Source organism: Heterocephalus glaber, unplaced genomic scaffold (assembly GCF_053883595.1).
Source record: "Heterocephalus glaber isolate CG9 unplaced genomic scaffold, H.glaber_assembly_v1.0 deba00001613, whole genome shotgun sequence".
NCBI classification, from domain to species: domain Eukaryota; kingdom Metazoa; phylum Chordata; class Mammalia; order Rodentia; family Bathyergidae; genus Heterocephalus; species Heterocephalus glaber.
Genome location: NW_028258384.1, coordinates 5,353,305 through 5,381,158, shown reverse-complemented (window position 1 = coordinate 5,381,158; position 27,854 = coordinate 5,353,305). Strand labels below are relative to the sequence as shown.

The 27,854-nt window shown below is 37.2% G+C and overlaps 1 protein-coding gene across 2 annotated transcripts in view; it reads right to left on the bottom strand.

Annotated features, from left to right (window-relative positions):
- Window positions 1-356: 356 nt before the first annotated feature.
- Window positions 357-27,854, bottom strand: part of Atp7a (ATPase copper transporting alpha) — a 228,203-nt gene continuing 200,705 nt past the window's right edge. For both annotated transcript variants that reach the window (XM_087196603.1, XM_004867484.4), the window contains exons 18-24: window positions 12,872-13,088; window positions 5,854-6,000; window positions 5,042-5,184; window positions 3,672-3,875; window positions 3,040-3,157; window positions 1,362-1,464; window positions 357-954 (exon numbers count right to left, since the gene is read on the bottom strand). In XM_087196603.1, coding sequence (XP_087052729.1) covers window positions 678-954; window positions 1,362-1,464; window positions 3,040-3,157; window positions 3,672-3,875; window positions 5,042-5,184; window positions 5,854-6,000; window positions 12,872-13,088 — 1,209 coding nt within the window. In that variant the 3' untranslated portion in view covers window positions 357-677. The remainder of the gene's footprint in view (window positions 955-1,361; window positions 1,465-3,039; window positions 3,158-3,671; window positions 3,876-5,041; window positions 5,185-5,853; window positions 6,001-12,871; window positions 13,089-27,854) is intronic.

The window sequence follows — 27,854 nt, the reverse complement described above, 5'->3', positions numbered from 1 at the left end:
AGGTCTTTTGAGCTACAAAATTAAAAAAAAAAACAAGGTATTGGAAAAGTTGTCACTTTTTGTATCAATGAAAAACCACTTAACTTGGCTCACTTAAAGGAAGATAACAAAAGACATCTTGGAACAACTAAGAAAGCAACTACAAGGATAAGGATGCAAGGAGAAGGGGAAAGAAAGACTACAATAAATAAGGCACATCTGTTTTTTGAAGTTTCAACTGTTTACCTTCTAAACTGGGTACTCTATATAGTTCTTTGAAAGTCATTGTTCCCCAGTGGGCAGGCTCAAAAATGTCCTCGAGGTCATGCTTTCAAATCTTAAAAATTTTAATTGTTTCTTCTTGGGGTTTTTTTTTTGGTCAAATAAAAAACTATCACCTTAGCAGCAAATCAGCAATCTCTAATTGTAGGGTTTAATGTAAACCTGGCTGCCCTATCTTATCTGTCACAAATAAAAACAAAAAACTGTTAAAAATTCATTTTCAATAAAGCTAAGTTCAGAGCTCATGCCCTGAAAAAGATATTTTGCCATTAGACAAAGGCAACTCAAATAGAATCACTCATATAAGAGCATGATATCAGCACAAAATCCTTCCACAATATTTTGAAAAGCTAAGGTGACATCATGAATGCATGTCAGTGCATAACAATTTCAATAGCAGCATTTTCTGTGGCCTTTTATAATGTGGTGTCATCATCTTCCCTGAAGTCTCCCACCAGAAGTGAGTGCTTGTCAGGTTCACTAGTAACAATACTATTTAGGGAACGTTTATCAGACAGTAGAGAGTTTATGGAGGCTCTGCTATAATTCACAATCCGGTCCAGCAAACTCAGTTTAGGAGAATTTCTTGAGGTGTCATCTATTCCAACATGAACGCTGATTTCTGAAGGACTCTTCTGTCCTATCTGGCTCCGGACATGCAGTTCAGTATTCTCATAAGTTGGTTTCCTATAACTGGACACATATGAAAGGACACTAGTTTAAAATAATCAAATAACTAGATGCTGTTACACGCACAAATGAGAGATTTGCCTCACATAAAATGTACAAAGGTGGTCACTGCTAGGAAAGAATCTTGAAATGAATTGTGTGGAGTTACATAATCAGAAACCCTAGTTCTCAGAGCCATTGAACTAGATTTAACCCTCCTCAGTGCTAGTAGTTATTATGCATAAACTATATGAAGTGACAATTACATTATTATTTTCAGCTTATAATACTAATTATTATTTTAGCTTATAATAATTATTAAGAATAGTTTGAGGTTATTATTGATCAATACAAGAATAAAACCTGCAAAGACTGAATATGGATGATAAAAGGCATATAAAATTCCAACATGAATAAGTCATCATACTTACAGTTTGAGAAAGAGAGAAGAAAGTACCACAGAAACAGATGAAGCAGCCATTGCTGCAGATCCCATCCAGGGTTGCAAAACCAAACCAATGGGCATAAAACCTCCTGGGAAACAAATTAGACTAGTTAGAGTAGGTAATGCCATATGGACTATCAATGTGTTTCTAACAACTAATTTCTTTGATATTCAGCATTTTAATCTACTTGATGGTAGAGATTTATGTTGTTGCCAAGTTTTCACATACAGTGTTGCCGTGAACATCCTTGAACATGTCTCCTGTTCGTATGTTTGAGAATTTCCCTAGGGTGCATCCTGGAGGTGAAACTGATAAAGTCACAATAACATGGACACATGTTCAGCTTTAGGTGGGTATTATTAAATTGATCTCCAAAGTGGCTAGACCAGTTCATAATCTCATGGGAGTTAATGTTGTACAAATTCATCCCCATTTGTTTTTGACAGACATTTTAATATTTACTCATATGATGGAGATAAAATATAGACTTATTACACTTTTAGTTTTCATTTGCTTACCCGAGATATTTTTGCATGTATTTTCTACATGTATCATGTATTATTATATAATTTTTTAAACCATTTGCTCCATGAATTAATCTTACTGGACTTAAATTGTTCTTTTGATCTTTGTTCTCTAAGTATTTGTGTGTACTTGTTCATAAGCAGCTTTGTAATTGCTTTTAAGTCATTTTATGTATTTTGTTAGTTCTCAAACCAGAGACAATAAAAAGAAAGTGGTAACTATTTCTCCGGTCATTACTAACTCTTACCAAATCTCTAAATTTAGGAGAGTCTCAGGTGTGTATTGAACAATTCTATATTATTATTTATTGCCCATATTTCTTTAAATCTCTCTCTCTCTCTCTCTCTCTCTCTCTCTCTCACACACACACACACACACACACACACACACACACTTGATCTCTCAACCCAAAAGAATACCTGTTGACTACAATATAGTATTAAGTAAATAGCAGAAAATTCTCTGTATGTGATAGTCACAAATATGTAACAAGACCAAAACTGATGCAGAGTAAAAAAGACTGCAAGGAAAAATATAAAACATTAAGAGTGGTACTGAGATTAAAGGTAAATTGGTTCTCTTCAGCATAATTATATAGATGTGTGTGTGTGTGTGTGTGTGTATGGAGAAAGATAAAAAGTAATATAGCAAAGTATCAATTAGTGGGCTTAGATGAAGGATACAGAGATTTTCATTGTATCATTTTTTGCAATGTTGACGTAGGTTTGACATTTTTCAGAACATAACGTTGGAGGAAAATCGATAAGAAACCTGTTAGAATGATCATATATTCTTAGGCTGTAATGAACATTACTGAAAATGAAAAGTATTGGTTTTAACATTATCTGTCACAACACCAGCAACCTCTATACAAAGACTAATAGTAAGCATGGTGGCACACACCTGTAATCCCAGCTACTTGGGAGGCTGAGGCAGGAGGATTATAAGAACTAGACCAGCCCGGGTCACTTAGCAAGACCCTGTCTCAAAAAAAGTGAATTAATAAAAGGCTGGGGATGTATCCCAGTTCAATCCCCAGCAACACACACACACCCTAAAATTTTCAAGACTAAAAATTTCAACATTATATGTCTAATGACTTCAGTGGGAAAAGGAGTAATAGTTTTGAATCACATACCAGCAGCTATAGGAATTCCAATAAGATTATAAATTAGAGCAAAGACAAAATTTATCCGAATCCTCTTCACTGTCTTTCTTGATAAGTCAATACCTGCCACTACATCCAGAAGATCATTCTGAGAACAGAAATATTGGTGATATTAGTGAGAGACTCTAATTTTCTAGTAGCTTTTATATTTGATACTGTGCATATTGAAGATGTGTACCTTATGGTAGTATGTGAATTAACTATAAATCTCAGCTATGCTAAAACTTTGAGTCAGCCTTGGGAGATGTTTTTCTGATATTATTCCTAGGGTTCTAAAAATATTTTTAGGGTTGTGTGCTGGTATAAGTATAAAATCATATTACAATAACCTCAGCAAGCATTTGTTGAAGGTAATTTTATTACAAATACAGTCCTAAATCTTACTTTTCACATTATAAGCTTATAATTCTCATTTACATTGCTGAATTGAGACCATAGGTAATTAGTAAGAATTCCCATTGCCCAACCCAAATTTTCCAGGTCTTAATTGTTAGGAACATGAAAGTTAGGACAGAATCATTGTGCTCAATGTACTTTAGGACATTATCACTGACTATGTCAGGCAGTCTCACACTCCTCAGAGGTCAGACTTCAGGACTTACTCTTATCAAAACCACGTCAGCTGCTTCAATGGCTACATCTGTGCCTGTGCCGATGGCAATTCCAACATTTGCCATTGCCAGAGCTGGGGAGTCATTGATGCCATCTCCTACCATGGCTACCAGCTTCCCCTCTTCTTGAAGTTGCTTTACCTTAGCAACTTTGTGGGAAGGCAGAACTTCAGCAAACACCTTAGTAATACCAACCTACATGAGGAAAATAAACTCAGTTTATTCCATGAGTATCTGAAGCATAACTGAGCAATAATGAGCCATCATATTTTTACCCACCAGATGCCTACATTTTAAAAGACTGTTATCATCCATTCATAATGTAGAGAAGTGAGCTTTCTATACACTAGTGCTGAGCATATAAATTGGTACTATCTTTGTGGAGGGCATTTGGCAGCATTTATTAAAGTGTGCGTATCATCTGATCTAATAATTCTACTCCATGTATATTTTGGACAGATACATATCCAAAGGTGTCAAGGGTGTTTCTTACTGCCTGGTGAAACAAAAAAATTTTCAAAATCACCTAAATCCCCATCATTATGGGAATGGTTAAGTAAATTATGATCCATTCATACTATGGAATTCCATTCAGCAGTGTACAAAGAATGAAGTAACATTTTATGTTCAGACATGAACAAAGCTCTGAGAAATAATTTTTGAAAAAGCAAACTACTGAATAATCTGCACAAAATGATCCAATTTATGTTAAAAATATCAGAACTATCCATTTTTATATGAGCATATATGCAGATAAAAATGGGGGAGTGTTAATAACTGGATGATAAACTCTTTACAATTCTGTATTTTTATAACAAATATTCATATATGCCTTCTGTTATTTACTAGATGTAGGGAGAAAGCATCCCAATGTAGAAAACATTGAAAAATGTTGGAGATAAGACAAATGTGGGCATCAACAGAAAAATGGCATGTCAAAGTGGTGCATTAGGAAAACAGTTCCATTTGTGGCGTTCAGGACACAGTAGAGGAATCTGCAGGGAGCTATTGACTATTTTAGGCATGAGATCATGAGAGCCTGGCTTAGACTGGCAGCACTGGTGAAGAATATGAGCAACATTTCACAGGAAGTATCAACAGAAACTGGGGTACACTGTCACTCAAGTATCCTATGAGCTAAGCAAATACTTTTTTACTTATACCAGTAACACACAAAGCCCAGAGTACTTCCAGCATAGCATGCTAATTAATTCTTCTGTAAGGAAACAGATATAGCTACTTGGTGATAATGAAAATAATAGGTAATCTGATTTTCTTAGCATCTGAATACAAGAAATAATTCATACAGGAAGAATCGGAAGTTATTACTTGCCTCCACCCCAACTAAGTAAACTAGTTACCTGAGAAGCAATAGATCTAGCTGTTTTACTGTTGTCTCCAGTCATCAGAACTACTTCTAAGCCCATAGATTTCAGAATATGAACAGCCAATTCTGCTTCAGGCTTCACTGTATCAGCAATGGCTATCAAGCCACACATTTCACCTAATATAGCAGCATTGGAAGGAAAAAGTTTAGAATATGATAAAAGTAGGATAATATTTTTTATTCATTAAGTTTTTGATACATTTTAGGTACACATTATGATCACATTCACCATTGGGATTTTTTACCTGTACATGAAATATCTTGGTTCTTATTTTTTCCTATTCCCCTTCCCTCCCTTCCATCCCTCCATCCCTCCCTATTTACAAAAGCTTTGTTTCCATTTTTTCCTTCCTTTCTCATTTTCTTCTTTCCTTTCCTCTAAACCCCCTCCCTAGCTCCCCTTCCTCTTTGAACCTTTTCTTCCTATTTCAAATTATCTATTATACATTTTGGTCCTCATTTACATGAAAGTAGAATATTTTCATGTAAATTTTCAAAAAGAAATAAACTTTATTAAGACAATATTCCTTAGACAGGTATTTGCCAATAACTGCTAATATTTAGTAAATTTAAAGGCAAATAAAACTGAAAACTAATACTTTTTTTCTAAAGTAGGGAGTGAGTGGAGATAAAACTGGCATTTTATATAGGGAAAATTACTATCATTTTCATTTGTATTCAAGCTGCTTTTGAATAACCTTCATGATTCATAAATCTCTTAAAAATACACATAAAACATTAACTGAGATCATAACAGAGTTATAGCATACATATGGAAAACCTCACCATCAACTGCCACCAATACAGCAGTCCGTCCTTTTCTTTCATGTTCAGTCATGGAATCATCTACATCATTATTAATTATGAGACCATTTCTAACCATCCATTCCCGGTTACCAATAAGGACTTTGTACTGCTGAGTATTAATAGCATCTGAAAGTAAGTATAGAATAGCATTTAGTGAGCTTATTTAATCTTTATAACTACTTTATGAGGCAAATTCTTCCTGTCTAACCTTGCAGTCACCTCAGTGTATTTTTAGAAGAACATCACATACAACACTGATTTTCAAATTTTCTCGTAATACACTCAGCTTTTCCATATCTCTGGGCCTTTGCATGCATTGCTGTCTTTACCCCTCCTCTCCAAATAGCAAACTCCATCACATTCTTTAAGAATTACTTGAAATGTTACTTTCTTAGTGAGCCTTTCGCTTTGACCTTCTATAGCAATTCAACTAAATTAAAAATATTTATTGTGCATCAGTAGCTGAATGTGTTGGACATAAACATGCAACCATGCTTATGTTTCATTTTAAACTTGTGACTATTAACTTTAAGTGAGCCTTAGTACTGTCTGGCAATTCAATTACATTTCCCTAGGCCACACATTCTCTACTCCTTTTAGATGGATATTTCACACCTTCATCTCCTCTTTCAAATCTCCAACTTCTTCTCCCCTATTCACATATCAGATGATACCTCTGCTTCTTATTAGATGTTATGGTTTATGTCTAGGTGCCCTTCCAAAGCCTTATGCAGTCACAGGGGGTACTTTTCAGAGGTGGCTAGATCTAGGGTATGTGACGCTGGGATTAAGTGTGTGATACTGGGATCAAGGGTATGTGATTACTAAATCAATCCATTGATTGGTTTGGCATAGTTCTGGGAGTGGATAATGGGAAGGCCCTCCCTGGGTGTGAGTATTACTCATCCTTAGGGTTTATATCTATGCTATATCTACCTACATTAGGGGAGGTAGCTTGCATATAATAAAAGGAACAGGAAGAAGGCTGCTGTGTCGCTTGCTGCTTGCTACTTTCCTTCTTCACTACTTTGCTGCCTTCCACCCACCATGAACTGTTTCCCCTCTGTGATGCTATCCTGCCTTGGAGCCAGCCAATTATGAATTCAAACCTCTATGAACTGTGAGCTAAATAGACCTTTCCTGCTTTAATTTTGGGTGTTGGGTATTTTGTCTCAGCAATGAGAAAAAGTAACTAAGACACTTGAGAAAGAAAATAGAAGCAATCAGGAGAGAACTTTGACAAGCTCTCATTGCCACATCTACCCAGCTACCTATTCCTCCTGTATCCATATAATCTATTGTCCTTTCTGTTATTTTTGTTGTTGTTGGTTTGAGACTGGGTCTTGCTATGTAGTTCAGGCTGTCCTTGAACTTAATATGTAGCCCAGGCCAGCTTCAAACTGGCAACAATCCTCCTGCCTCAGCCTCCTGATTGTTGGGATTACAGGCATGTGCCACCATGCCTACCTTCCCTTCTGTTATTATTAACTGACCCTGCTCCTATTTAATGCCAACCTCTCCACTTGTGCATTTGACCCCTCTCCTTGTCTATTGTAGAATATGTCTCCAACAATTTTCCCTTTTCCTTCCTGCAAAATCAACTTTTCAATCTCTGCTGTATACTGCCCCATCTTTAAAAAATACTTTCCATCTCACTCACTTCTAGCTACCACATTCTCTGCTTCTGCACAAGAGATCTGTCTCTATTGGCTGTCTCCAATTCATGTCTTTCCATTCTCTTGTGAAGCTACTCCAATAAAGTTTTTGTCTCTTCTATTTCAATTAATTGTTAATACAGTATAACAGTGACCCTTTAATTAGCCTAGTGGTTAATTATTAATCCTCTTCCCATTTGCCTTGTTAGCACGTGTCTTAATCATTTTTCTCATCACTGGGACAAAATAATCCAACATCCACAATTTAGGGAGGTAAATGTTTCAGTCCATAGTTGCCTGGCTCCAGGACAGAAGCAGCATGGCATAGGGGCATGGCAGAGGAAAGCTGCTCATGGCATGGTGGCATGAAAGCAAAGAGCATGAAAGGAGGAACAGGGGAGGGAGGTATGTTCTTCCAGGCCATGCTCCAGTGACCCATCTCCTTTGACCAGACTCCACCTACCAACATCATATTTAGCTATAAATTCATCAGTGGACTAATTCACTCATGATCATCATGCCCCCATGATCCAATAACCTCCCAAAAGCTCCACATATGAATGCATGAGGTTTTGGGGGGTCATCTAAATCTACACCATTACATTCTACTCCTGATCCCCAAAATACTTATGTATATCCCTTTATGAAAAACAATTTAGTCCATCTCTAAGAGTTGCCAAAGCCCTAACAATATCAGCATTGCTGAAAAGTCTAAGTGCAAAGTCTCCTCTGAGACTTAAGGCAAACTCTTAGCTGTGAGCCTGTGAATATCAAAAAGAGGTTAAATACTCCAACATACAATGGTACCAGATAAACATTCCCACTCCAAAAGAGAGAAACAGAGGGATAGAATCCAATGGGACCAAGCCCAAAACCTAGCAGGGCAAACATTAAATCCTATAACTCCATGTCTAGCACCTGGAGCAAATTTTGGTCACAAGATGTTAACTCCAAAGGTTTGGGCAATTTATAGCATTGCCCATGGTTGTAACCATCAGGGCTTCTCTCTTGAGCTAGCTTTGGTCACTCCTTGCAGCTTTTTTCAGACATTCCATGTTTCTGATTTTTCCAAATTTCTGGGTCTCCACTGTGCATTTGGCTTCACTTTAACACCTTCATGCACTGCTCTCTCAGGTTTAGTCCAGCAACAACCCTCACTCCTATGGTACCAAAATCTGCCTTAGCTATTTCCTTCATTGCTGAGACACAATACCTGAAACCCACAAATTAGGAGGAAAAAAGGGTTTATTTTGGCTCAGTTTGTAGAGGTTTCAGTCATGGTCAGCTGGTTCCAAGGCAGGACAGCATGGCAGAGGAGAAGCAAGGGAGGATAGCATGGCAGAGAGAATAAAGGGAGGAGCCAAGGAGGAAGATATACCCTTCCAGGCCACATCTCCAATGACCTGCTTTCTTCAACCAGGCTCCACCTCCCAATATCACATTTAGCCATAAACTCGTCAGTGGCCTAATAATGATGATCTAATGATGATCACATTCCCATGATTCAATCACCTCCCCAAACCCCCACCTATGCGTGCATGAAACTTTGGGGGGACATCTAGATATAAAGCATAACAGCATTTAACACAGTTGTTCACTCCCTCCTGGAAATATTTTCTATGCTTGGCTTGTGGGACACCACACTCTTCTGAGCTATCTTCTCATTTGCCACTTCGTTTCTATCTTTGCTATTTCCTCCTCAACTCCCTGATCTTGAAATTTGAAGTGATTTGGGATTCAGTCATTAGCTCTTTCCCCCTCTACCCATGTACCTTGATGATCTTATTTTCATGGCTTTAAATAGCATTCATACCAGCACTATCCAAGAGAATTTTCTGCAATAATGAAAATGTGCTATATCTGCTATTTACTACAATAGCCACTAACTCACAGGTGTGGAATATTGAGCACTGAAATGGGATTAATATGACTGACGAGCTAAACTTTGAATTTTAATTAGTTTAAATAGTTTCATGCAACTATAGCTACTGTACTGGACACCACAGTTCGATAAGCAAATAACTCCTAAATCTGTATGTCCAACTGAGTGTATTTGCCAGGTTTCCAGACTCCTATAGCAAACTGCCTATTTGATACCTCTACTGTTACCATACTTGTCCAAACCACTGTTATGTTTCACTTGGGTTATGGCAACAATCCACTAATTCATCTCCCACTTTCTATTCTTACCCCCGGTAATCACCTCTACAGTGTATTTTTACCAGAGAAGCCAGAGTAGTACTATTAGAATATTAAATCAGATTCAATTCCTTCTCTGCCCTGACCCTCTAACCCTAAAATAGCTCCCAGTCTCAGAGTAAAATTCAAAGTCTTTTTTTTTTTTTTTTTGGTACCAGGGATCAAACTCGGGTCCTTGCACTTGCACAGCAGGTGGCAAAACCACTGAGCTAAATCACTGGCCCTCAAAGTCTTTTTTTTTTTTTTTGAGACAGTGTCTCACTATGTAGTCCAGGCTGGCCTCGAACTCATGGTAATCTTCCTGCATCAGCCTCCCTAGTGCTGGGATTACAGGCATGTGCCACCATGTCCAGCTCAGTCTTTTCAATGTTCTCACATGAACTAGTCCTACATTACCTCTCTGACCTTGTCTCTCACCACTTTCCCATTCATTTACTCTGCTCTTGTCACAATGTTCTTGCCCCACCTCAAACAAGACAACCACACTCCTGAGTTCCTTTTGCCCGTTCCTTTTGCCTGGAATACTCTTGCCATAGACATTCAACATAGCCTTAACCCTCAACCCTCTCAGGTCTTTACTCAAATACCACCTTTCCAATGAGGCCTATGCTGATCAGCCTGTATGAAATAGTACCCACTACTCCCAGCACTCCTTTTACCCCTTGTCCCAATTTATTTCCTCCCATAGCACTTTTTCCATTAGATATACTGTATTTTATTATTTGCTCACTGCTTTGTGTTCCACCAAGAATGTAAGCTCTATGAGACAAAAACTTTTTTCTGCTCACTGCTGGGTTTTTTGTTTGTTTTTGTTTTTGTTTTGTTTTTTTGGTGTGTATGGGGTGGTGGCTGTGCTGGAGACTGAATACAGAGCTTCATACATACGAAGCATGAACTCCACCATTGAGCTCCACCTCCAGGCCTCTCTGTTGATTCTTTACTGTTTTAAACAGTATATGACATGCAGTAGATACTCAATGAAAGCTAATGAATGATTTCCTGTGTATTAATCTAATTGACACTAGAAGTCCACATTAAACAATAAAGAAGTCACACCGTCTAGTAGAAACAACTGCTAAAAAATTATCATCCATGTGCCTAGTACAACAATTGGGATTAAGCACAGTTATGATTTAAGAATAAGAGCAAATATCTCTACCAGTGTATGTCAGTCACACTGAAAAGAGATGGAAGCCAAGAATTGAAAGATAAGTATAAGTTCACAAGGTAGGTGCTATTTGTGGATAACGTCATTACATACAGAAAAGAGTAAATGAAATGATCTAATAAGCAGAAAATAACACACTGTAGTTTCATATGGATAGAACATAGAGTACATGTGTAGCAGTGAAAAAGACAAGAAGAGTGATATATAGAGGTGGGAGACCTAACATGGGGAACATATCCTCAACAAACAGAGACTGGAATTTCTCCTGAAGGAAAGAGAACCATTAAAGCTGGGATCCTGGTTGAGGATGTGGCTGTGTTAAGGAATGCATGCCTAGCATGTGTGAGGCACTGGGTTCTATCTACAGCACCAAAAAAAATAAAGGAGCCAAGTGTGATGGTGCATGCCCATAATCCCAGTACTCTAGAATGCTGAAGTGAAGAATTTCAAGTTTGAGCCCAGCCTGAGCAACTCAGCAACTTATTGAGACACCACCTCAAAATGGAAAAGAAAAGTACTAGAAATTCAGTTCAGTGCAAAGGCCCTGAGTTCAATCCCTAGTACCACAAAAAACAATTAAGTAAGTAAATAATAAACATAAAGCTGGGATCCTTACCCAAGATTGATAGATGGGTTTCAGTACATATGTAAACCCTAAAGCCAGCATATTATCAGGTGTAGGTCCATAGCTTTCATCACATTCCTCCAAAAGAGCCATGATTCAAAAATAGGTTATAAATTATTCTAATAAAGACATTGTTCAGAAAATGATATGATCAAATTTGCATTTTAGCAAAATCACTTGAGCATAAATGGGTAGAAAAGTGCTGAAACACTTAGGTGAATAGTTCATGTTCTAGGGACAGATGGAAGACCAACATGAAGCATAGGAAACAGGCTTTGACTAGAAATACAGATTTTGTATGGTAATGGAAGCCTACAGGTGGTAGAAAATGTGATGAGCATGGATGACTATACATAGAAAGTATGTAAAGTGAGAAAGAAGATAAAGAATAATTAAATCACTAAGGACACTCAATATTTAAGGAGAGAAAAGAGGGATCAAAGGAGAATTAGAAGGAGGTGAGAGGAGAATATAGAGGAAAGTAAGGTCATGAAAAGGGAGGAAAGAGTTTTAGGAGGGAAGAAACAAATGCCTTGGTGAGGTCATGCAGGACAAAAACTGAAAAGTGATCAGTGGAAAGGGCATTGAGGTCTGTAGTCAAGGTGAACTGGAAAAAATAGTTTCAGTAGTATGAATGGGGCAGAAGCTAGATTGCAATGAACTGAGGCCTGACTCCGTAGTGAGTAAATGAATTCCAAAAAGCCTATACTGCATTTTCTTGAAGCTAAGATATAAAGGAAAAGATGGGAATACAGCAGTTTTGATGAAAGAAATGTTTATGTTTAGGAAAAGAAGCTACTACAGATAGAGAAATAGAAAACGAAGCAAGGGGATGTGAGAGAGAGAGAGAGAGAGAGAGAGAGATCCCGATACCTGAGGAATTAAGAGGGTGCTGTCTACAGGAAAGATGAAAGGATTTGGTTAGGCAAGATGAGGGTTACCTCTTTCCATGACAAAGGAATAAAAATTGTGGACAAAAAATGGGAAGAACACCTGCCTGAGAACATAATTTTCTATATGAGACATAAGACAATTTGCAGAGGAGACAAGAGAGGAGATCACAGAATCTTGTGAAAGATAAAAGGTATGGAGTTCTTATAATAAAACATAAAAGAAGGACCATAGAAGATCAGCTAAGGCTAGACCTCATCACTTTATACTGGGATCAATGAGCACAGTTGGGAAGCGTAACTTCAGTGAAATGATCAGAAAGCCTGTGGTAAAAAAATGATTTCAGAAAGTAAAATCATGATGCCAGTTTTTCTTTTTTATATAACATTTCAGGGTTATAAACTTATCCATGGATTCATAACTGCCCCACAATTAGTATTAAAAAGAAAATTAGCTTACTTGAGAGCTCGGCATCAATAATCATGGAAGACGAAGTTGATGATGGTTCATTACTTGCATCAATTTGAATCAGGGATGCATTTTTAATGTTATTTTCCTCTATCTTCCAGTTGTTCTTATGTAGTAAGCCTTCAATATTGGTAACTTTACAGCTAATACCACAGCCTGGTACAACCTGGAAATCTATGCAGGTACCCAAGGTATCAGTGTCCAGCTCCTAACAAAGAGAAATAAGATTTTCATCCTGCTGTTCCATTGGTAAGATTAAAGATTACTCCTGGTAAATTCTAAATATTTTGAATAAAGCTACTTTACAGTGAATTTTGATAAGGATAAAGAAACAGAGCACTGGGTATAACATTCAAACTTATAGGAAAGTCTCAAAATCCTTAGTTTTAATCTTACTTTCTCAAATTTATATAAGACATAAAAGGCTTATTGATATTCTCTGCCCTTTGCAGTATAAAATTACAAGTTAAATTTTTAATTCATAATCAAGTCAAGTTTCCTATTCCATATAGAGCAAGGGTAACAAAAAACAGGTCCTTTAGTTATTAGAGTGCTCTCTAGTCTGATACTTTGTCCTTAGTAAGGCAAAAAATTCTGTGGACGATCACTGTTTACTGGCTCATTTTATATCTTCATCTTCCCTGTTTGATTTTAGCATAAATAAGCCAGGTCAGTAACACTTAATAGGTAAAAAGGAAGGAATAAAAAAAAAGGCAAGACAGACAAAGGTACCAATTGCCACATTTGAATTGTAAAACAAATGAGACAATTAACCTTAATCAATGTGAAAAAGACAACCCTGTGAAAAAATAGGTGTTACGGTTTATGTCTAGATGTCTCCCAAAGCCTCGTCCAGTCATAGGTGGGGCTTTTCAGAGGTGGATGGATATAGAGTGTGTGATGCTCGGCTTAAGTATGTTGTTACTTGGTACTTTACTTCGCTACTTGCTGCCTCCTGTCTGCCATGAACTTCTTCTCCTCTGCCATGCGACACTCCCGTGGACCCAGCAAACTATGAACTGTAAGCTACAATAAACCTTCCCACCTTGAAATTTGGGTGTTGGGTATTTTGTCTCAGCAATGAGAAAACTAACTAAGACAATAGGCAAAGGCTATAGACAACAGGTTAGAGAAAAACAAGTCCAAATGGCCAATAAACACATAAAAAGATGCTCAACCTTATTCGTTATTAAAGAAATACAAAGTAAACTATCAAGAAGTAAATATGTTTCACATAAAACTGGTAGAAATGTGGGGAAATAAGCACTCATAACTCTGGGTTTGGTTATAAACAGGTATAATTTCTTATAAGGGTGTTCATAATATTCATCATATAGGAAGCTCAGCTGGTCCCAGCACCCGGAAGGAAGCTCCCCACCTCCATCCCAGGCTCCTAGGGCAGAGAAGCTCAGCCAGTCCCAGCACCTGGAAGGAAGCTCCCCCACAGCCATCCCAAGCTCCTAGGGCAGAGAAGCTGAGCCGGTACCAGCGCCTGGAAGGAAGCTCCCCAGCTGCCATCCCAAGCTCCTAGGACAGAGAAGGTGAGCTGCGTGGGCGCCAGAAGCACCCCCCCCACCGTGGAAATGAGAAGACACATAAACAAGCCTCAAAAACAGACTTGCAGATCACCTACAGCAACCTCAAAGGGAAACAAGATGGAACACTCTGATACTCAACCACCTGGACTCTCTGAACTGGCAACAAAAGAGGATCTGGGAAAAATGAAATCAGAAATAATTAATCAGATAACAGCAAAGATTTTGCTCATGGTGCCAGACATGATTAATAAATCTAGAAAGGACACAGATAAAAAAATAGAGGATCTGAGTACCATAATGTAATCCCAACATAGGAAACAAATGGAATCCATAAAACAGATACAAACAGATTTCCAAGACATTAAAAACTCCATCGAAAGTCTGCACAGCAGAATGAACCAATGTGAGGATAGAATTTCACATATAAAAGATAAGATTGCAATTAGCGACCAGGACAAGAAAAATTGCTTTAAAATTATAAGGGAACACGAGAAATCAATCCAGCAGCTGCTAGACGATGCAAAGAAGAATAACATAAGACTGATTGGAGTCAATGAAGAAAGAGGAGAGAGTGCAGATGACATAAAAAAACTCTTCACAGAAGTGATGGCAGAAAACTTCCCAAGGAGGGGAAAAGAACTTGACATACAGATAAGTGAGGCATATAGGACTCCAGCTAGCCTTAATCAAAAAAAATCTACACATAGGCATATAATAATTAGGATTCCAGAAATCCAACAGAAGAACAAAATTCGACAAGCAGTGAGAGAAAAGAAACAAATCACATACAAAGGAAAGCTCATCAGAATCACAGCAGACTTCTCAATGCAAACCCTCAAGGCAAGAAGAGCTTGGACTGATGTATTTCAAGCCCTAAAGGAAAACAGCCTCCAACCCAGATTGATGTACCCTGAAAAACTATCTTTCAAAATGGATGGAGAAATAAGATACTTTCATGATAAAGAGTACCTCAGGAACTTCATGAATACCAAACCGGCACTCCAAAAAATTTTAGACAATACCCTAGGAAAAGACAATGAGGATCACAACCCCAGGAAACCCAGCAGAATGAATCCATTGGGCATGACAAATTAAACACAAAGGGGGAGAATCCAACAAAAAGAAAAAGTCATGACAAGGCTTTTAAAACTTTTGACTTCATCTCCCTAATGAGTGTATAATTCAATCTTATTATTGTACTGATTAGTATTTTCTTAATTCTAGAGTTGCACATCATTCCTTGTGCTATACTGGCTATTTATCATCTTCTTATGTCTACATTTTAATTGGGTTGTCTATTAATGAGCTCTAAGAATTCTTTATATATTCTGTTCACAGGTTATATGCATTATAAATATGGTCTGTTTAAGGACTACTTTTCATTTTAATGATGTCATTTAAAGTTCTAAATTTTGATGGAACCTCATTTATCTATATTTTTCTTTTATACACCATGTTTTTTGTATCCTAGGTAGTTCTTGCCTACCCTGAATTCATAAATATTTTCCCTTATAATTTCTTCTTAAAGTTTCATACTTTTAGGCTTTCTTATTTAGGTTCATAGATCCCTTCAAGTTATTTTCATGTATGGAAAAAAAGGGTTGAGGTTAATTTTTTATATACGGATACCAGGTGTTCTAGTGCCATTTGCTGAAGACACTATCTCTTCCTTGGTTCTTGAATCAAGTTTATATTCTATAAAATGCTAATGTTAAATAATCTTTCAAAACTCAGTGGACCATATATGTGTGGTTCTATTTCTAGATTCTCTGTTTTATTCAAATGATCTATGTGTCTTTCCTTACACCAACACTGCCTTTATTACTGTAGCTTTAGAAGAAGTCATAAAATTGGGTGCTGAACGTCTTCCAACACTGTTTTTGTTTTTGTTTTTGGCTTTTCTATGTCCTTTGTACTCCTACATAACTTTTAAATTTCAATATCCAGTTCTTCATTTATAGCAAGTATACACAGATCTGAATTTTTATATATACCTTGTGTTTTCTAATCCTGCTAAATTCAAGTACAAGTTCTAGGGGCTCCTTGAGATTTCTTAGTATTTTCTCTGTAGATGATCATTTCATCTACATATAAAGATTTTGCTTCTGCCGTGCCAATCCTATCCTAGTTGTCATTTTATTGCCAGAATATATTGGTTTAGACCTATGTTTCAAAGTCTAATGGACAGATGAAGAGTAGGCATATATGCCCTTGTTCCCCAATTTAGGGAGAAAGCATTGTATCATCTCCATTCATAGAAGGAGTTTTTCTTGGAAGTATGGAGTACAGGTCTTTGATCTGTTGTGTTGAGAAGGTTCTGTTCTACTTCTAGTCACCTGATAGCTTTTACCATGAACAGCTGTAGAATTTAGTCCAATACTCTTTCTCCAACTAGTGACAGGATCATATAGCTTTCTCCTTTCCTCTGTTAAAATGATGACTTTTGACTTTTGGGGGTGGATCTTCCAGTGCTGAACCAACACTGCCATCCCTATAATAAAACCACTTTCTACATACTGCCAGATCTGACTTCTAAGAGTTTGTTTTGTTAAACAAATTTCTATCTATGTTCATACGTTTTTCTTCTATTATCTTTATCCAGTTTTAGGATTAGCACAATGTTGATTTCATAAAATGAGGGGAGAAGTGTTCCTTCTTTTTTCTGCTTTAATTGTTTGATATAATTTATCAGTTAAAATGTTTATGAGCCTGCTGTTGTCATATAAGTAGGTTTTCAAGCTAGGAATATACTTTCTTTAATAGGTGCTATTCAAATTTTATATTTCCTCCAGAGTTAGTTTCATTAATTTGTCTTCCAAGGTACTTCTTAGAAGTTGTCAAATTTATTTCAAAAAAGATTTTTGTAATATGCTTTCTATATCCTTTTAAATTCTGTAAAATCTGTGGTAATGTCTCCTAGATCTTAATATTGTAATTTTAAAAATGTATAACTGATATTGTGCAACAGGAAGAAAAGGTCTAAAAGAGCAGGGGAATTGGGAGGGTTAGGGGAAGGGAAAAAAGGCAAAGGAAAATATATGAGAAGAGGAAAAAAATGGAAAGAAGGTCTTTGCAAATAGGAAAGCGTGGAGGGGGTGAAGGGAGGGCAAGGGAAGGGGAAAAAATAAGAACCAAGAGACTCATGTAATGGTACAAGATCCCAATGATGAATGTAACTGCATTGTATACCTAAAATGTACCAATAAAGTTAATGGGGAAAAAAAAATTTTCCCACATTGTAGGTTGTCTTTTTTTAAAAAATATTCATCATATAGATGTTAGTAATATTTATCAAAATTTAACCATGAGCTTACTTTTTTGTAGCAATTGCACTGATACATATTTAATACAGAGACAAAGATGTTCAGTATGCATTGTAAGAGCCAAGAAAACCAAACATACAACAGAATATAATACAGCCTTTAAAAATAATGAGGCAAATCTGTACTTCCTCATTTGGGAAATACATTTAATAAGATAAAAAGCAGAAAGGGGAGAGGAAACTCAGGGAACTGGTCCAGTAAAAGCTGGAAAACATGGCAGCTGCTAAATAGGTCAGAGAGGTACACTGAGGACTACATCATGAGGCCAGGCTAGGAGACTATCACTGGAAACCCATCCTGGAGCACGACGTGTCCATAGCATGCTCAAAGGCACAAGGCATTCATTCCTTGCCCAGGCCAAGGTATTCATTCTAGTCTAGACATTTGGCTTATACTTATAAATCTTCATTCCCAAAATAAAACATGTTTGGTGACAGTGGAGAGAACATGCCTGATTGGGTGCAGCCCTCTATAACCCCAGGCATTTAAAGGACAGGGAGAGCTATGTTCTCTGGGCCTGAGGCAAGAAGAAATTGTTGTATACAGTTGTACCTTTATATTACACAGAAATTGAATGATTAAAGACATTAGTTCAGGGCCAGGGATTTAGCTCAGTGGTACCGTGCCTGTCTTGAAAGCTCAAGGTCCTAAGTTCAATCCCCAGTACCACAAAACAAACAAACAAACAAACCAAGAAAAACAAAAACAAAAAAACATTAGTTCAGTGCTTTCCTTGGGCTGTTAATCTGGGGCATTTCTTAACATCACTCACAGGAATTTTCTTTACAATAAAAAATCTAGAAGAAATGGACAGATTTCTAGATACGTATGAATTACCAAATTTGAACAAAGATGACTTAAAAATTCTAAACACCCCAATATCAACCAATGAAATTGAAAACATAATTAAAAACTTATCAACTAAGAAAAGCCCGGGTCCTGATAGCTTCACTCCTGAATTCTACAAGACATTTAGAGAGGAACTGCTGCCACTACTGTAACACTTCAATGAAATTGAAAGGGAAACAATACTCCCAAATTCATTCCTGAAAGCAAGCATCACCTTGATCCTCAAAGCAGGAAAAGACCCAACCAAAAAAGAGAACTATAGGCCAATCTCACTAATGAACATAGATGCAAAAATCCTTAATAAGATACTGGCAAATAGAATGCAGAAGATCATCAAGAAGATCATATACGCTGACCAAGTGAGACTCATCCCAGGGAAGCAGGGATGGTTAAACATATGCAAATCAATCCATATAATACACTATATCAATAGAGTCAAGGACAAAAACCATATGATTATCTCCATAGATGCAGAAAAAGCATTTGACAAAATCCAACATGCACTTATGATAAAAATCCTGCAAAAAATTGGAATAGATGGTCTCTACCTCAATCTGATAAAAGCCATCTAGGAAAAACCAACAGCCAATATCATACGAAATGGTCAAAAACTGAAATCCTTCACACTCAAATCAGGAACAAGACAAGGACGTCCACTATCACCACTCTTGTTCAATATAGTTTTGGAAACATTAGCCACGGCAATTAGACAAGAGAATGAAATAAAAGGAATAAAGATAGGAAATGAAGAAGTCAAATTGTCAATATTTGGTGATGCTCTATATAGAAGACCCCAAGAACTCCACCAAAAGTCCTTTAGGCTTAATAACCAAACTCAGTAGAGTAGCTGGATACAAGGTCAACACACAAAAATCAATAGCTTTCCTCTACACGAACAACAGGCTCACTGAGACAGAAAAAGGGCAAACAATTCCTTTCATAATACAATCCAAAAAACTGAAATATCTAGGAATCAACCTAACAAAACAAATCAAAGGCCTCTTCTCTGAAAACTATAGCACTCTGAAAAGAGAGACTGAAGATGATATCAGAAAATGGACAGACATCACTTGTTCCTGGGTAGGAAGGATTAATATAGTGAAAATGGCCATACTTCCAAAACTGCTACATAGATTCAATTCAATCCCAAGTGAAATCCCACCAGCATACTTCATAGACCTTGAGAAAACCATCCAAAAATTCATTTGGAACAAGAAGAGACCCAGAATAGCAAAAGTAATTCTAGGTAGCAGAGACATGGCAGGGGGTATCACAATCCTCAACTTGAAACTATACTACAAAGCTACTGTGAGAAAAACAGCATGATACTGGCAAAGAAACAGACCAGTGGAATAGATTGAAAGATGCAGAAACACCTCCAGACACAGTCATCTCATCTTCGGTAAAAGAGTCAAACACCCTCACTGGAGGAAAGACAGCCTCTTTAATAAATGGTTCTGGAAAAATTGGGTTTCAATTTGCCAAAGATTAAAACTGGACCTACATCTCACATCATGCACTAAACTAAAACTCGAAATGGATTAAGGATCTAAATATTAAAATAGAAACGCTGAATCAGCTGGAACAGAGGTTAGGTAGAACTCTTGAAGACATTGGTGTAGGAAAAGACTGCATGAACAAAACCTCAGTTGCCTGAGAAATAGCACAAACAATCAAAAGGTAGGATCTCTTCCTATTAAAGAGCTTCTGCACAGCAAGAGAAACCACCAACAGTGTGAAAAGACAACCCACAATGTGGGGAAAAGTCTTCACCTGCTGTTCCTCAGACAAAGGTCTACAATCTCAAATCTATAAAGAACTTAAAAAAAAAAATCAGACCTCCCAAATTTAAACACCCAATCCAAAAATGGGCATCTGAAATGAACAGATATTTCTCAGACAAAGAAGCAGAAATAGCAAATAAACATATGAAAAAGTGTTCAACATCACTGGTCATTTGAGAGATGCAAATGAAAACAACACTTAGATTCCACCTCACTCCAGAAAGAATGGCTTAAGTTATCGTGAAATCAACCAATAACAAATGCTGGTAGGGCTGTGGGGAAAGAGTGCAACCACTGTGGAAATCAGTATGGAGATACCTCAAAGAACTAGGACTGGAAGTCCCATTTGACCCTGCTATTCCCCTGTTGGGTATCTTCCCCAAAGAATTAAAAGAATCATACCACAGTGATATATGTGTACCCATGTTCATAGCAGCACAATTTGTAATAGCTAAAACTTGGAAGCAGCCCAAGTGGCCATCAACTAGAGACTGGATAAAGACAATGTGGTTTTTTAATAAAATGGCGTACTACTGAGCCATAAAGAATGAGAAACTAGAGTCATTTATAGCTAAATGGATGCATATTGAGGCTAAACTCTTAAGTGAAATAAATAAGACACACATGTGTAAATACAGAATAGTTTCTCTAGTGTGAGAAACTGAGAGTGTAAATAAAGATTAAAAGGATTAATAATAATTGATACTTTGAAAAAGGAAAAGGTCCAAAGGGGTAGGGGTGGTGGGAGGAGATGGGGAAAGGAAAGAATGGAAAGGAAAAATTATGGAAAAAAAAAATGGAAACGAAGTATGTAAATAGGGAAAGGTGGAGGGGTGAAGGGTGCACAGGTAATGGGGAAAAAATAAGAACCAAGATACATTATGTACAGGTACAAGCACCTAAAGATAAATGTAAATGTATTGTATACCTAAAATGTACCAATAAAAGACTTTAAGCAAAAAAATAAAAATAAAATGGAGTACTACTCAGCCATCAAAAATGAGAAATTAGAGACATTTATAGCTAAATGGATAAACTTGAGCCAATACTCTTAAGTGAAAAAAACAGGACACTCATATGTAAATACCGGAGAGTTTCTCTAATGTGAGAAACTAAAAGTATAAATAAGGACTAAAAGGTATAATAGATAATGTGAAATAGGAGGAAAAGGGGCAAAGGGGAAGGAGAAGTGGGATAGGGGAAATTAAAGAAGGGAATGGAATTAATATGAGAGAAAGAATAAATGGAAACAAAGTCTTTGTAAATAGGAAGGTACAGAGGGGTTGAAGGGAGGGCACAGGAAGGGGGGCAAATAAGAACCCAGAGAGATTATGTAAAGGTGCAAATTTCCAATGATTAATGTCATTATATTGTATACCTAAAATGTACCAATAAAATAAAATTTTTTTAAAAATCTAGAAGCTGGGAATGGCGGGCCATGCCTGTAATCCCAACACTCTGGGAGGCTGAGGCAGGGGCATCGCAAGTTCAAGCCCAGCCTAGGCTATTTACCTAAGGGTTTTTATCCTTGTTCCGCCCCCCCGCCCCCAGTACTGGGGATGGAACTCAGGACCTTGGGCTTTACAGGCAGCTGTAGCACCACTGAACTACAGCCCCGGCCCTATTAGCCCATGGATTTTAGAAAAACCTTGTCTCAAAATTTGAAAAGGGCTGAGGATGTAGCTCACTGTGAAAGCCTTGATTCAATCCCCAGTACCGCTGAATGAATGAATGAATGAATGAATGGTTAATAAGCCAAATGTGGTGGCATGGCACCAGTAGTCCCAGCTACTCAGGAGGCTGAGGAAGACGTATTGCTTGAGCCCAGGAGTACAGGGCCAGCCTAAGACACATAGCAAAACTCCATCTCTTTAATGTGAAACAGGAAGAAAAGGTCCAAAGGAGAAGGGAAAGTGGGAGGTGCTGGAGAAAGGAAACAAGGGAATGGAATTAATGTGAGAAAGGAAAAAATGTAAACAAATTCTTTGTAAATAGGGGGGGTGGAGGGGTTAAAGGGAGGGCAGGGGAATGGGGAAACAATAAGAACCAAGATATATTATGCAAAGGTACAAATTTCCCATGATGAATGTCATTATATTGTACACCTAAAATGTACCAATAAAAACAATTTTTTAAAAACTCCATCTCTTTAGATTTCCAGGAGATGAAAAACTCCATTGAAAGTCTACACAGCAGAATGAGCCAATGTGAGGACAGAATTTCAGATATAGAAGATAAGATTGCAATTAGTGACCAGGAAAAGAAAAATTGCTTCAAAAGTATAAGGGAACATGAGAAATCAATCCAGCAGCTGCTAGATGATTCAAAAAAGAATAACATAAGACTGATTGGGCTCAATGAAGAAACAGGAGAGAGTGTAGATGACATAAAAAAATCTCTTCAGAAATAATGGCAGAAAACTTCCCAAGCAGGGGAAAAGAGCTTGACATACAGATAAGTGAAGCATATAGGACTCCAAATAGCTTTGATCAAAAAAAATCTACACATAGGCATATAATTGTTAAGATTCCAGAAACTCAACAGAAGAACAAAGTTCTACAAGCAGTCAGAGAAAAGAAACAAATTACATACAAAGGAAAGCCCATCAAAATCACAACAGACTTCTCAACACAAACCATCAAGGTAAGAAGAGCTTGGAGTGACATATTCCAAGCCCTAAAAGAAAACAGCCTCCAACCCAGATTGATGTACCCTGTAAAACTATCTTTCAAAATGGATGGAGAAATAAGATACTTTCATGACAAAGAGCAACTTAGGAACTTCGTGAATACCAAACCAGCACTCCAAAGAATTTTACACAATATCCTCGGAACAGACATTAAGGATCACAAGCCCAGGAAGCAAAGCAGAATGAACCCATCTGGCATGACAAGAAATTAAATGTAAAGGGGGAGAACCCAACAAAAAGAAAAAGTAATGGCAATGACAAGTCAATACGTTTCAGTTATAACCATCAACGTTAATGGTCTCAATTCACCAATTAAAAGAAATAGACTGGCAGAATGTGTCAAGAAGCAAAATCCAACAATATGCTGCATACAAGAAACACACTTAATTCAAAAGGAAACTCACAGACTGAAAGTTAAAGGGTGGAAAACAATGCTCCATGTGACAGAAACCCGAAAAAAAGCAGAAGTAGCTATCCTCTTTGCAGATCAAGTAGATTTCCAAACAACACTGATTAAGAGAGAAGAAGAAGGACAATCATAAATATGTAAAGGGAGCAATCCAAGAGGAAGAGATGACAATCATAAATATCTATGCACCAAACACTAGTACACCCAACTACATAAAGCAAATACTAACGGACATGAAAAGTCATCTATGCACTAATACAATTGTAGTGGGGACCTCAACACCCCACTGTCACAAATAGATAGATCAACTAGACAAAAAATAAGTAATGAAATACTAGAACTCAATCGAACTCTTGAACAAATGAACTTAACAGATGTTTACAGAGTCTTCCACCCCACAAAATCAGAATACACATTCTTCTCAGCTGCACATGGGTCATTCTCCAAAATAGACCACATATTCACACAGACAACATGTTTAAGTAAGTGCAAAGGAATTGAAGTTATCCCTGTATATTATCAGATCATAGTGCAATGAAACTGGAGATCCATAGCAAAAGAAACTCAAAAAATTTCATAAACACTTGGAAATTCAACAACACAATTCTGAATAACCAATGGGTCACAGAGGAAATTAAAGAAGAAATCAGACAGTTCCTTCAATTAAATGACAATGACAATACAACATATTGGAATCTATGGGACACAATGAAAGCAGTCTCACGAGGGAAATTCATAGCAGTGAATATGCATATTAGGAAAACAGAGCAAGCCCAATTAAACAACCTGATGCTGAACCTCAAGCTTCTAGAAAAAGAAGAGCAGGAGAACCCCAGAGCTCATACAAGGGAGGAAATTATAAACATCAGAGGAGAAATCAATGCAGTGGAGACTAAGAGAATGATAAAAAAAAAAAAATCAATGAAGCCACGAGTTGCTTCTTCGAAAGAATCAACAAAATTGATAAACCCTTAGCCAACCTTATCAGGAAAAGGAAAGAAAAGGTCCACATCCATGCAATTAGGAATGAAAAGGGTGAAATTACAACAGACACAACAGAAATCCAGAGGATCATCAATACCTACTTCCAGAACCTATACGCCAATAAGATGGACAACACAGAAGAAATGGACAGATTCCTAGATACATATGAATTACCAAAGTTGAACGAAGAAGACCTAAAAATTCTGAACAACCCAATATCAACCAATGAAATTGAAAACATAATTAAAAACTTATCAACTAAGAAAAGCCCAGGCCCTGATGGCTTCACTGCTGAATTCTACAAGACATTTAGAGAGGAACTGCTGCCACTACTGTTTAAACTCTTCAATGAAATTGAAAGGGAAGCAATACTCCCAAATTCATTCCTGGAAGCAAGCATCACCTTGATCCCCAAAGCAGAGAATGACCCAAATGAAAAGGAGAACTATAGGCCAATCTCACTAATGAACATAGATGCAAAAATCCTTAATAAGATACTGGCAAACAGAATACAGAAGATCATCGAGAAGATCATACACCCTGATTAAGTGGGATTCATCCCAGGGATGCAGGGATGGTTCAATATACACAAATCAATCAATGTAATGCACTATATCAATAGAGCCAAGGACAAAAACCATATGATCATCTCCATAGACGCAGAAAAAGCATTTGACAAAATCCAACATGCAGTTATGATAAAAACCCTAAAAAAATTGGAATAGATGGTCTCTACCTCAAACTGACAAAAGCCATCTAGGAAAAACCAACAGCCAATATCATACTAAATGGGCAAAAACTGAAATCCTTCACACTAAAATCAGGGACAAGACAAGGATGTCCACTATCACCACTCTTGTTCAATATAGTTCTGGAAACATTATCCACAGGAATTAGACAAGAGAAAGAAATAAAAGGAATAAAGACAGGAAATGAAGAAGTCAAATTGTCATTATTTGCAAATGACACAATACTCTATATAGAAGACCCCAAGAACTCCACCAAAAGTCTTCTAGACTTAATAACCAAATTCAGTCAAGTAGCTGGTTACAAGGTCAACACACAAAAATCAATAGCTTTTGTCTACACAAATGACAGACTCACTGAGACAGAAATAGGGTAAATAATTCCTTTCACAATAGCATCCAAAAAACTGAGATACCTAGGAAGCAACCTAACGAAAGAAATCAAAGACCTCTTCTCTGAAAACTATGGCACTCTGAAAAGACAGATTGAAGATGATATCAGAAAATGCATAGACATCCCCTGCTCCTGGGTAGGAAGGATTAATATAGTGAAAATGGCCATACTTCCAAAACTGCTATATAGGTTTAATGCAATTCCAATTGAGATCCCAGCAGCATACTTCATGTACCTTGAGAAAACAATCCAAAAATTCATTTGGAACAAGAAGAGACCCAGAATAGCAAAAGCAATTCTAGGTAACAGAGACATGGCACGCACGAGCTATCACAATCCCCAACCTGCAACTCTACTACAAAGCTACTGTGATAAAAACAGCACGGTACTGGCAAAGAAACAGACCTGAGGACCAGTGGAACAGATAAGAAGATGCAGAAGCAACGCCAGACACACTCAGCCATCTCATCTTTGATAAAGGAGCCAAACACCCTCACTGGAGGAAAGATAGCCTCTTTAATAAATGGTGCTGGAAAAATTGGGCTTCAACTTGCCAAAGATTAAAACTAGACCTATATCTCTCACCAGGCACTAAACTAAAATCAAAATGGATTAAAGATCTAAATATTAAAATAGAAACTCTGAACCAGTTGGAACAGAGGTTAGGTAGAACCCTTGAAGACATCGGTGTAGGAAATGATTTTATGAACAAAACCTCAGTTGCCCGTGAACTAGCACAAACAATCAACAAGTGGGATATCTTCTTATTAAAAAGCTTCTGCACAGCAAGAGAAACCATCAGCAGTGTGAAGAGACCACCCACAATGTGGGAAAAAATCTTCACCTGCTCTTCCTCAGACAAAGGTCTACTATCTCAAATCTATAAAGAACTTAAAAAGATCAGACCTCCCAAATTTAAAGACCCAATCCGAAAATGGGCATCTGAAATGAACAGACATTTCTCAGACAAAGAAGTAGAAATAGCAAAGAAATACATGAAAAAATGTTCAACATCACTGGTCATTCGAGAGATGCAAATGAAAACAATGCTGAGATTCCACCTCCAGAAAGAATGGCTGCTATCATGAAATCAACCAATAACAAATGCTGGCAGGCCTGTGGGGAAAGAGGAACTTTGCTCCACTGCTGGTGGGAGTGTAGACTGGTGCAACCACTGTGGAAATCAGTATGGAGTACCTCAAAGAACTAGGACTGGAAGTCCCATTTGACCCCACTATTCCACTGCTGGGGATCTTCCCCAAAGAATTAAAAGAATCATACCACAGTGATATATGTGCACCCATGGTCATAGCAGCACAGTTTGTGATAGCTAAAACTTGGAAACAGGCCATATGCCCATCAACTGGAGACTGGATAAAGGAAATGTGGTTTTTTAATAAAAGGGAGTACTACTCAGCCATAAAAAATGAGAAATTAGAGACATTTATAGCTAAGTGGATGCACATTGAGGTGATACTCTTAAGTGAAATAAATAGGACACACATATATAAATACCAAATAGTTTCTCTGATGTGAGAAACTGAAAGTGTAAATAAGGACTAAAATGTATAATAGGTAATGTGAAATAGGAAGAAAAGGGGCATGGGGGAAGGAAGTGGGAGGGCTAGGGGAAAGGATAGAAGGGAATGGGATTAATATGAGAAAATGGAAAAATAGGAACAAAATCTTTGTAAATAGGGAGAAATGGAGGCATTGAAGGGAGGGCTGGGCAAGGGTGAAAAATAAGAACCAAGAGAGACTATGTAAAGGTGCAAATTTCCAATGATGAATGTCATTATACTGTATACCTAAAATGTACCAATGATTAGAATGAACAATCGATAATGTAAAATAGGAAGAAAAGGTCCAAAGGGGTAGGGATAGTGGGAGGGGCAGGGGAAAGGAAAGAAGGGAAAGGAAAAATGATGAGAAATGGAAAAAATGGAAATAAAGTCCTTGTAAATAGGGAAGGGTGGAGGGGGTGAAGGGAGGGCTAGGAATGGGGAAAAAATAAGAACCAAGACGCATTATGTAAAGGTACAATTCCCAATGAGAAATGTAATTGTGTTGTATACCTACAATGTACCAATAAAAGAAATTAATTTAAAAAAAACTCCATTTCTTAAAATTCAAACAGTTAAAAGATGTACACCTTTGTGAATGTACCAAAAGTTATTGTACCATGTACTTTTAATAGATGAACTTTATAGAAATCATATCTCAATAATAAAGTTGTCATTAAAAAAGTCTAGTAAGTT